This window comes from Alosa pseudoharengus, unplaced genomic scaffold (genome assembly GCF_046254945.1).
Source record: "Alosa pseudoharengus isolate Yale_2024_CS ecotype anadromous, Long Island Sound unplaced genomic scaffold, YU_APseudo_1.1 YU_APseudo_1.1_scf_9, whole genome shotgun sequence".
NCBI lineage: Eukaryota > Metazoa > Chordata > Actinopteri > Clupeiformes > Clupeidae > Alosa > Alosa pseudoharengus.
In genome coordinates, this window is record NW_027468881.1 from 7,444,114 (window position 1) to 7,456,366 (window position 12,253).

The 12,253-nt window shown below is 44.5% G+C and overlaps 1 protein-coding gene across 1 annotated transcript in view; it reads right to left on the minus strand.

Annotated features, from left to right (window-relative positions):
* The window catches only part of nup210 (nucleoporin 210), a 37,875-nt gene that overhangs the window by 3,605 nt on the left and 22,017 nt on the right, over positions 1-12,253 (minus strand). The window contains exons 27-35 of the mRNA XM_076275614.1: positions 11,249-11,380; positions 9,362-9,520; positions 8,969-9,060; positions 8,483-8,657; positions 7,785-7,960; positions 4,243-4,463; positions 3,988-4,124; positions 3,003-3,117; positions 1,320-1,466 (exon numbers count right to left, since the gene is read on the minus strand). Coding sequence (XP_076131729.1) covers positions 1,320-1,466; positions 3,003-3,117; positions 3,988-4,124; positions 4,243-4,463; positions 7,785-7,960; positions 8,483-8,657; positions 8,969-9,060; positions 9,362-9,520; positions 11,249-11,380 — 1,354 coding nt within the window. The remainder of the gene's footprint in view (positions 1-1,319; positions 1,467-3,002; positions 3,118-3,987; positions 4,125-4,242; positions 4,464-7,784; positions 7,961-8,482; positions 8,658-8,968; positions 9,061-9,361; positions 9,521-11,248; positions 11,381-12,253) is intronic.

Sequence of the window (12,253 nt, forward strand, 5' to 3'; positions counted from 1 at the left end):
AGAGAATGACCAGAGAAGAGTTTGATAGAAGTCTAAAAACAAAACCAGTATAGCAGAATTATTGTACAACCGGGTTTTCAAATTGAAACAAGCCCAGTTGCCTATATAAAAAATATATATTTTTAAGTTAACTCATCTATATAGTATCAACATGTTAGAGTGTATATATTCATATCAATCATTGGACATGTCTAATACATGTTTCTTTTACAGTTGATTTTTGATGCTATACTTCTAGGGGTGCAAATAATCTTTTTGTCAAAGTCTTCCATCTCTAATAGAACCAGTTAAGCATACTTCATGTACTTACAGAGCCTAATTTCCCACTAAGTCTTTATAGTTACAAATGTCTCCAGTTCACTGGTTTGGGCCTCCTGCGTGCCTCCCTTTTCAGATAAGTCAGCATGGTGAGCAGGCACTCCCAAAGACAATTAGCTTCACACTATCAGGGACAAACCCATTAGTCCGCTAGAATATCAGGCCACTTGAAATGGGCCTCGGTTGATAAATTAAATGAGTGTTTACATTATCGATCAGTAGATCATAAAAAGCAGAATTTTACAGCTTTCACTGCGTAACCTGTTCTTCCTTTGACTGGTCTATCCCAGTCTCAAGATGGAGTATCCTTACTGTAGAGGGGTCACCATTCCATAAAACAGCTCATAATGAGGGTCTATTTACATCTTACAGTTAAACCATTTTAGATCATTTTATCCTAGCTGGTTAACTTCCATTTACTGAGATATTTATCCTAAGTTGTACTTCATGGTAAATACTTCTGTGACATTCAAGTTACTGCGGATCTATAATGCACTTTCAGCAAAAAAAGTTTCTAATCAAGAGCCCTTTGGACATCTACAAGGGTCTTAACTGAAGCCATGAGGCCATGTGTGGTCTTTGTACTTCAAATCGCTTACATTTGCTGGAAAGCTGAAATTCAAATAATCTATTTTGTTAACAGGATTGTTCACGTGCAAAAGGTAGGCTAGATCCTTTTTAATTTAATTCATTTAAAGTTAAAGTTCATTAAAGTTCTATGCTCATTAAGGTTCTTATTTTGCTGAGGCTCCTATTTCAGGTGCACATTGACACTAATGCGACTACTTCAAAACACAATTTGCCAAGATAGGATTGTTCATGTGTATAAAAAAGGTTGATTATCTGTTCTTTTAAGACACCAGTGTCAGGTGAGCTACATCACTGGCTCAGTAAGGGACCCACATTGAACCCAGTTTGCTAAGAAATGGCTCTCTTTATGTGGATGCCATGAAGGCCATATTTATGAAGGTCTCTATCGGCTGAGCTACACTATGGAGTACCTGCGCTGGTGTCGAAGCCGGTGTCGGTGTGGAAGACGTCGTGGGCGGAGAAGCCGATGGCCTCGCTGGTGAAGGAGAGGACGCAGCGTACGGAGCTCTCTGGGTGCAGCGCCGGGATGCGCTCTGTCTGCGCAGCTGAGCATGAACCTGCGGGACGGGAAAAAGAAAAATGCCACACCATTATAAAAAGCCTCCTTTTCCTCCCCGTGTCCAGTCAGTCTCCATCCTGCTGCTGATCACTCAACACAACACCATCACCCCCCCCCCCCCCCCTTACCCACACTCACTGCTTTCTCCCTCGACTGATAAATCATCCAGCAGCTCCAGCACAGAAACCCATCTACACTCTGTTAAGGTCTTGAACTTCACCCAGCAGCGTTCAAGCAACGTTCATTCATTTAAAGGAAATTTAATTTTATATTTAAAAACAAACTAAGCAGAAATCTCTTTCTGGAATACTTCAGGTAGATGGCTTAATATTGTAATTGCCATCACAAAAATAGATGCTCAGAGCAACAAAAAACTGGATTGTGGGGTTCTCTTGGGCGTTGTGATTGATTAGCAAGTACAATTTCAACAAGGCCCACCTGGAAATTCCATCTATCCCTGGTAACCATCATGAATTTGAATCATACTTTAAAAGGAGAGACTTTGACAAACGCCATGTGAACCAAATATCGTAACTCCCCCTATTTCCACCGGTCCCGTATTTCCGCCGTCTTGCGTGTATGTGTCACTTAATATCCATTTCTATACAAACCAAGACAGCGGACTCCTATAGAAACGCAACTACCCACACCATAGGTGTATCTAAATTAGCTATGTACCAAAAGTGACATTTTACCGTGACTCGAAGAGCTGTAAACAGTGTTGTAAGGCTGCGTGTACACAACCGCTTGGAGCTCCAGTAGAATTTTAATTTCACGACGAGAATTCTCGGTCTAACCGTCCATGTGCCGTTGAAACGGTGTAAATAGGCGACCCATCAGGCCAGCACTATAACCCCGAGCGTGGTAAACAAAATCGGATATTTCAGGCAGTAAATGCTCCCGTTAAGAACCAAACCAGATTTTGTTCAAATCTACACACCTATGGCTACTGAAAAATGTAAGGTTCATTTAGTAAATGTTATTTTGAAGTGTTAAAAAACATCGTTGTTTTAGAATTTCTGAACAAAAGTGGCGATAATTGGGGGTGTTACGATAGCTCTTTTTTGAAAAAAAAAAAAATTCTATGGGCTCCTCTATAGCCTTTGATAGAACAGTGGCAAGTAACAAGCAGAAATAAAGGGGAGGGTTCAAGGAAAGGGCTAGACTTGAACTTGGGTCCTGTTGGGCCGTTTGCACCACAGCTCTCCCCACCTTTCCAGCACCTTACAGCATCTCTAGACAGCATGTAGCATCTCTACACAGCATCTCTAGACAGCATCTCTTTTTCAGTTTCAACAGCGTGCAGCAGCTGAGCAGGCTATAGGATCTAGGGTTTAATTTAAGTAGCCTCACACACTATATTCCAAATCCTTAATTGATTAATTGCTTTATTTGTAACCTGCAGTTCTTATACAAGTCCATGTCATTACTATATGGCATGCGTGTTACACAAATAAATTTGAATTGGATTGTTACTGTATGCGGTTAACGTTACAGTTAAAATAATACAATTTATTGTTCCTCTTTAGCTCACCTATGAGGTTGGTGCCACGATCTCTGGTGGTGAGGAAAACTCTGGACTCGCGGCTGTCTTTCCCAGGTGTTGAAGGAGCCATGACTGATGTTTTGGTGGCGGCGTCAACTACAACCTGTCAGAGGGGCACCAGAGGTGATTTCAGCACAGTGCAAATTAACAGCAAAGAGGATTAAAGCAAAAGAAATGTGCTCAGATCCCAGCATTTCCCATAGATGATTGTATCTAAAAACAGGATTTCATGGAGTCAGTCAGACCCTGTGGATTCTCCTTTAGGAGATACTCAGAAGCCAAACCAAGCAAAGCAACAGATTTTGTTTGGTCTTATCCTCTCTTGTGTGACCATCAACTGGTCTGACTTCAACTCTGAGTATTCAAATGCAAATACACCATGACAGGTAAACTGCTTGAACAAAATGCTTTTAACATTTCAGAAAGAAAAAAAACATTAAAACTTGCACAGCACACACTAGGAGAGGCCAATATTGAAGAAAGCTAATTAATGCGATCAGTGGTATGTGTGTGTGTGTGTGTGTGTGTGTGTGTGTGTGTGTGTGTGTGTGTGTGCACGTGTTTTGGACAGCCTTGCCAACAGTGTGACAGCTGCAGGAGAGATTGGACACTGCTGATGAGGTGATAAGATGCATCGGCACGGAGCCCCACTTCCGAGCACAAGCACACCTCCCCTGGGGGTGAGCCGGGTGGGTCTACCACAGATCTGGCCCCAATCCAGTACAGATCTGACGATTCCACACCAGCAGAGGGCCAAATCGGTTACCGTCTCAGACCTTCTAACTAACCACTCAATACACACAGAACCACCCTCTCAGCTCTGGAGGACTCCTTTGCCAATGTACACAGACCAACTGTGTGAAGGCACTGTGTGTCATTTTGTGTGTCATTTTTGAAAAGATCATTTTAAGCGCATTAAAGTAAATCAAATTAGCACATGCTGTGGATGAATAGCCCCTGGCGCTGCTACTACCTCGCGGTATGTGCTCAGCTGGCCGGGTATCTCGTAGTAGACCGTCACGCTGCCCACGTCTCTGGCCACGGCCACGCCGGTCTTGGGGTCCACCTCCAGCACGCCACTGGCCGAGGACCTCCACGTTCCGGTCAGGCCTGGAAGAGAAGGAGGGGCAAAAATATATTGGATAATTCATTTAAACATTCATTCTAAATCAGCTATTGACACCCCCCCCCCCCCCCATCAGTCGTCCAGCGGCTCTCACGCACTCACCCTCTGCGCTGACGAGCGGAGTGGACAGGCACACCACGTCCCCCACCACCAGGCTGTGGGCCTCCTCGGGGTAGATGGCGTGCTGCACGGGCAGGGCCAGGTAGTCGGACAGTCCCTGTTGCCCCGCGTCCCACACGCCCAGCAGCGTCAGTCCCACGTTCACAGTGCGCACCGTCAGCGTGCTGTTACTGCCGCCCTTCGCCACCTGCACCAGGTCGTCTCTGCACGCAGGGAGGGACAGACAGGACGCAGTCAGAACACATGCTGGAGAACACACTCAGTGGTAGTTTGAGCACAGAATCTCACAGCGATAACAGGAGTGTACAGTGTTGGAACGTGCCATGCAGAAAGGTGTGATAAAAAGGCATTAAGTGGGCAGAATTGATCAACGAAAGGTTTGGTTAAAGCCAACCAATAGCATTGTTGAGCAATACCTTGAACTGAATGCGTAAAAGGATATTATAGTAGTCTTTAAAATGCCAACATGGCTGTGATGATGATGAACTACTATGTTGATGCCAAAGAATTATCTTGAGTTTAGAAGTTTGTCTCTGATAATTATGGTAGGCCTACTATTGCAATATTCTATTTGCTATTTGTCTAGCGTTGTTATTAATTGTTAAGACGTGCAAAAAGAGATGACTGAATTCAATGAATGAGCTGGCAACACTGCAAGTTTTCATCAGGTCAACATCAACGGGAGAGAGTGGACTACTGAAATTGAATAGTACGAAGACAGGAGAAATTCGACGAGAAATTACGACTACACCTGAATTAAGTTTGGCAACCAAAAACATCAAAGTTGTTCCATTTTGCAGCGATGCAGAGAGTGCTCCAGCTACAAGTGGAACTTTGATAAGGAATTTGTTTGCATATTCCTCGATATACTAGCAATATGGTAATATATCCTACATAGGCCCCACCGGGGGAACCTGATACTTCTAACGCCTGAGCAGCAGTGAGCTGTACATAAGATCGGACTATGGGCGGTTATGAGCTCATGAACTTGATGAACTCAATGATGTAAACGTGAGATGAACATGAACATTTGGTAGAGGAGAAACACATACATAACGAATAATATATCCAATAATACAAAGGTAACAGTGGAGGACCATGAGCATGAATATGTAGACCCTATAAAATAACTGAAGAGTGTGAATAAATGAACTGTAACATAATGACAATTACTATAAGCAACATAATTGTCATATTTGTCATCATTATAATTTTCTTAATTATCTTAATCACTGCCTGAGCTGGAAGACAGCAAGGACCAAAGTGAAAGATGCCTATTACGACCATACTAACAACCACCCTGAAATTAGAACACAATGTGTGTCGGGGACTTTAATGTACTGGGCCTACTTCTGCATGCTGCAATTCAGCCCAGTGAATGAGAACACATCCATAATGCATTTTCATTGAAAAGGGATAAAGATGGCTGAAACATTTATTTTCCAAGTTCCAACATTGTAATCCTTCTCTTCAAACATCTGACCTAGATAATAAAGATGTTAGACTGTGATTCGTATTATACAGGTCTATTTCTGTGTGTTCGGTTACGGCAAGGCCGATTGTGACAAAAGCTCTGGACCAAATGCTTAATTTCTGTCTCCAGCCAGCTCAAGGGAGACCAGATGTTCAAAAAAGTGGGACACACCAGGTAGACACTGGCAAAGACATTGGCAACAGAGAAAGCCTGGGGGGGGTGGCTTGACCTAGCCTGGGTTTTCCCATGCTGCCTTACGCGCGGGATTTTATTCAGGCTGCTAGGCAGCCTGGATTCTATGGACTTCGTTTTCACCTCAACAAAGGAACCAATCACAGAACGGAGGGAGGGCAGCAAGACGAGCCGTTATGAGCCACGTACAGACCAAAGATTCTAGAACAGAGCTCTAGAATCTTTGGTACAGACGCATTTGATAGACATTCGTATTGCCCAATAAACGGCATTCGTAAACCACGTTTCAAATACGAGAAAATGAATGTCTAGTTCCCAGACCCCATCTCAATGAGATGAGGTCTGACGTTAGCCAGGCTAGGCTTGACCAGTCCCTGGAGGATAAAAACATTCTGCTGACACTGACCTACTGGTCTGCCATAACACAGGTGCAGAGGGAGTTTTTGGTCTCACAGGCTTGGTTTGGGAGAATTACTGCTGAGGAATTGAATGTGCGAGTTTCCTTGACTACTGCAGAGAGAGAGAGAGAGAGAGAGAGAGAGAGAGAGAGAGAGAGAGAGAGAGAGAGAGAGAGAGAGAGAGAGAGAGAGAGAGAGAGAGAGAGAGAGAGAGAGAGAGAGAGAGAGAGAGAGAGAGAGAGAGAGAGAGAGAGAGAGAAAGCCCAGCCATCCACACATCTAGCCTTTCCTTCATCCATCCAGATTAGTTTTCTATTCTCTGCTGCACGCAGAACAAAGCGATAGCATCAATTTATGGCAGGGCCAAGTGGGACTCCCTGGCTGCCTCCACGACGGCTACAACAGGACCACGTGGCTGTGTGTGCCTCGGTTTCTCTGGCTCCCATTAACTGAGCTTACTCGGGGAAAAGCACTCAAACTGCGACATGGAGAAAAGGCACGGAGGTAGAGTGCTGTGGAGGACCTGCAGGAATCAAACCCACACGTCTGGACAACACACACCCTCACTTTAGGTCTATCAACTGCCTCTCGTCCATTGGGATGTCTGGGATACTGTTTTACAGGGACACACAGTTGGTGACTAAAGATACTTCAGACATCTGTTTTCTAACTTCAAAAAGGCCTAAATGTCTATAAAATTCCACTGAAGTTATAACAGGCTGGTGTTGACTGAATAATGCAAAATAATTGTACAGCAACCATGATATTAAGGTTTACGTTCCCTGAGAATTCTACCAATAACCTTGAGTTGCGGTCGTGAGAGAGACAGATTCCTTATGTGTGCAACAAGAGCAAACTGATAATTTCGCTCTCTATTAATAATGTGGGAGGGAGAGAGTGAGAGGGAGAGAGCAAGAAAGAGACAGAAGGTAGAAGAGAGAGAGAAGTAAAAAGAAAAAGAGCAGGAACTCTTGAGATTTTTGTTTTTTAATTAACCAGGGAAGTTTTAGCCAATGTTGCCGAGTGATATGGTTAATCAAGGTCAAATCTGAAACAGAAAATAACTGCACATTAAATTAAATTTCACAGACTAAGCAGGAACCTCCTCTTTTTTTTTTCCCCCACAACCAAACTGTTCCACTTCATATGCGTGTTAATTAGTCATGTTTTCAACAGAACCACATTGCTCAATGTCAAATGTTCCTGTTTGTGGTTCTATAGAAAGAACAATGACACTGTTCCATCTCATGCTATCTACAGAACCATGCAGTTAGCACATGTCTCCCGTTCCTGTGCCTTTACTGCAAGGGAAATCAGATTCCACCACACAAGGGCCTTTTTGTCATCATGGTTTTCTACAGAGCCATATATTTTCCTGTCTAACAAGCCCACTCCACCCTACATGTGCCTGTACATTGTCATACACTACCCCTCCGCCAACCCCCCAACCTGGTGCGTACCTGTTAGTGGCGAAGGTGAGCTGGGAGTTGTGGCTGTGGAGCAGGTCTCCGGTGCTGTCGTGGAAGTGCACCTGGAAGGAGAGCACTGTTCCCAGGGGGATGGCTGACAGGCTCTCTCGGTTGGTGGTATGCAGAACCGGACTTGTGCTGATGCGCAGGTAAGACACCGGCACCACCTGGACGGACACACACACACACACACACACACACACACATAGTGTGTGAGCTCACATCTGCTAATGGATGGATGCATCTGAATATGGTAATTGGAGATCATCTGATTAAGTAATTAAGAGACTTCATTACTGGAAATTGTTAATAAGTGACAGGAGTAAAACCATGTTTACAGTGAATCTTAGACAAACAGATTACATAGAACTGTTTATATTTCACTCTTGTGAAAAACCTAAAAAAAAGAAATACAGTGTGAGCTGTGAGGTCTCAGATTCACCACAGAAAAGTCATTTTCTTTGCATCTTGCTGGTATTGTGACTTTAAATCAGATCAACACACAGGTGTGCTGCTTTTACCATGAAGTAAATCAAATTTAGCACATATTGCTACAGCCCTCAATCTGGGTCTTACTGTGAGGTAAATCACACATATTTTAACAGTCCTGTGTCTTGCTTTCCCTACGAGATAAATCAGATTAAACACGTAAATCTCCAGTCCTGTGGCGTGTGAGTCGGTGACAGTACCTTTACGGCCAGAATGAGCGTCTGATTGACACCGAAGCTCTCCTGGGAATTAACCTGCAGAGAGGAGGTACCCGTGAGTGATCCGGATGATAAATGGCCCATGTCGTCCACCTGGATCAGTGATGCTTTGTCTGGACAGTCCAGCACTTGGTAGGAGAGGACACCAACTCCATCCCTGAAGGTGAGACACACACACACACACACACACAAACACACACACACACACACACACAGGACTAAGTTCTGTGGCATCTACAACCTTTCTGTAATGTTTATGGGTAGGAAGGGAATGAGGTACAAATCATTTAAAAGCCCTTTGAAAGAGTCTCTATATGTGATGGTATCTGGGAAATTCACCAGAGAGGGTTGAAACGGAGCAGAACTCAAGTTTTGTTCGTTTTCACCATGTGATGGGTTTTCCCAGATCCCATCACATATATTCCGTCTCCATGACTGATATATTTATAAACAGGACTGTTCTTTCACCTGTTCGTTTGGAGCTTGATGTTGGAGTTTGGAGACATCAAAATCTCTTCCACCTGCACAGCAGGGTTGACGAGCTGCAGGTTGTCATACACCTGAACCAGACAGACAGACAATACGGGCTGGAAATGAGTTTTGATGACAACTGTGAAACATCTGTAACATATCTGAAAAATCTTCAGCTATAGTTTGGTGTAAAGTTTCTAAGGGAAAAAAACAAGCTTAGAACAGTGCCACTGAGTGCTTTGATTCCTGACTGCATTTGAGGGACACCTGCTTTTTGTTGGACATATGGCAACAATCATGCATATATCTGAAACTCAACATGAGGTGCCGCACCCATTCAATTAGCAGCCTTAGACAAACACACACACACACACACACACACACACACACCTGGATCTGCAACTCGTCCGAGAGCTCCTTGGCGTTCCCCACCAACTGGCCCGCCTTGGGGCTGGTGGCCCGGACCACCACCTTCAGCCCAGTGCGGCCCTTGATCCGGCCCAGAACGCTCATGGCAAAGTTGTGTTCAGCACCCAGCTGCACGGAAGCCTGGAACACATTGGAACAAAAAGAGAGGAAGAGGGAGAAAGGGAGAGATTACTGGTCAGGGAAGGGTTGGAGAGGCCTGCATGTGGGTGGGTGTGGGTGTGTGTGCGTGTGCGTGTGTGTGTGAGAGAGAGAGAGAAAGAGGCTATAGAAAGGAGAGAGATTACCGATTAGTGGGTAGTGCTTTGGGGAAACGACCGGGTGCATCTGCAAAAGGAGCAAGGGTGTGTGGTGTGTATGTACTTGCACGTGTGTGTGTGTGTGTGTGTGTGTGTGTGTGTGTGTGTGTGTGTACTGTATGTGCGCCGGTAACCAGCAAAGTTGTGTATTTGTGGGAAGGGTGAGGGTCTAGGGTCTGTGTGTGTGTGTGTGTGTGTGTGTGTGTGTGTGTGTGTGTGTGTGTGTCTGTCTGTCTGTGCATGTGTATCACAGCTGGGGGCAGAGAAAGGCGCCCATCTCTTTGAGAGGATTAAAACGTTTCTGCCGCGCTTCAAGAGCGGACCAGAGATAACAGCACAATACGCACATCCTAATTTGTTCGAGCGTTTGGCGTCCGGACGCAGCGGGTGCACATCAAACAGCACGTCCGCACCGGCTGGCTCGCCAAGCCGGACGCAAAAAGCCCAAATGATGAAACGCCAGGCCGCGCGGTGCTTTGTGCGCTAATGCCACACTCATTATGCCTCTCGTCTGCCCTCACCCACAGTCCAATTAAATTGACTAATCACTCGCGGAACGGCATGCAGATGCTCAGTCTGCTGCTGCTTAAAGGAACACTGCAAAACACTAACTTTCCATGAGAGGAACTAGGCAGTCGAGCCACGCAGACAGGAGGAAATAAATGTGTTAGCCAGGGAGTCGGACTTCACCGCATCGTCTGTCAGAATGTTTTTTTTTTTCCAGGCGGGTGAGAGAAAAGCTAACTGCTGAAGCGTGCAGGAGAGAGAGAGATAGAGAGAGAGAGAGAAAAAGAGAGAGCCAGAACAAGGGGAAAGAGAGAGCCAGGGAGAGAAAGAAAGATTGAGTGATGGTAGGCCCTATCTGCCGAATCCTCTGATCGCCATGGCGATTCATCTCCCTGCAACCTCTCCATAGCCCCTTTTACTGTACAGAGATGGTAGGACGGTGAGAGAGATAGGCGACTCGCACTCTGGGCATTCAAGTGGAAGGGAAGATAATTAAAAGCCAAACCAGCTGTGAATAATGGAACAGAATATCTAGGGAAGAGAGAATATTGATTTAATGTATGAGAGACGATTCAGACTTATTTAGCTTTTCTATCATCTATTAGTTACAAGAAACACGTAAACTCTTTCTTTCAATTAGAACAGAAACTGTAAAATTAGGGTTTTATTTAGCAGAACGTGTTCAACCCTCTTCCTCAAATGGCCCAACTGAAATAGACTGTGAATAATGGTCCTGTTGTGTAATTGACAAAAAAAAAAGAATATTTTTGAGAGAGAGAGAGAGAGAGAGAGAGAGAGAGAGAGAGAGAAGACTAAACCTACTGTTTAAGTTAATGCTTAAGTAAAGCTATAAACCTTCAAGTGGAAATGTGGACTCTATGTGTAACTCAGCTGTGTATTACGTTGTGTGATACAGTACATGTAGTCGAGCTGGTAAGTGTGTACTCTGCTGTTAGTAAAGCTGTGTGTGTGTGTGTGTGTGTGTGTGTGTGTGTGTGAGTGAGAGTGAGAGAGACAACTGCATGGTCCAACTGTTGTTTCCTACCTCGGAATGGCGCGTCTGCACTTCTAGGATGTCCCTCTTGGTCACGGACCAGTGGAAGGTGAGGCCAGGAACGGCGTTCCCAAAGGAGAAGGGGGTCTGGCTGCTTGTCAGGCCCATCACATAGGCCGGCATCTGGAGCAGAGAAAACCATTTAATGCCTGAGAGACTGTGCCATAGAGCAGAGGGATCTGTTCAACCTTTAGCAAAATGTGCCTTCCTCTCTTTATCTTTTCTGTCTGGCTTGAAGTTGTTATCCCCTCTTACACACACACACACACACACACACACACACACACACACACACACACACACACACACACACACACACACACACACACACACACACACACACACACACACACACACACACACACACACACACACACACACACACACACACACACACACACACACACACACACACACACACACACACAAAACTGAGAGAAAAAGATGTGCAAATAAATGCCTTAACACATTTAAATGTATAAATAAACCATACACAGGGTACCCCCAGGATCCTCCAACTTAAATTCAAGACTTTTTAAGACCTTTTCAATACCACTTCGAATGAAATTTAATACCAACTTTGCACCCTTTTTTTTCCCTACAGGCCAAAGTGAACGGGCTACAACCAGGGTAGCCTACTTTGGTGGTACTGTATGTGCGTGTGTGCATGTCATTTGGGTGTGTGTAATCTACATGAGTTGTTTTTTATTCAGGTATTTTTGAAGAGGTCATAGGCCTTATGGAAAATTAGTCTAGTAGAGTACGCATAAAAAAATAGTCTACCTTATTTTATTTGATAGAGTGGATTTGAGATGTTTTAACCTGCAGCCTAGGCTACATGCATATTGTCCTAGTTAGTTTGTTTAACTAACCATGTTGTGAGAACAGGAAGGAATACTCCAGGCGAGGCTATTTAAGAAAGTTTCTTAAACAATACATCATGCCAATCTTCATTGCTTTTGTCTTGGAATGACACATGCCAGTTTAGGAGCAATT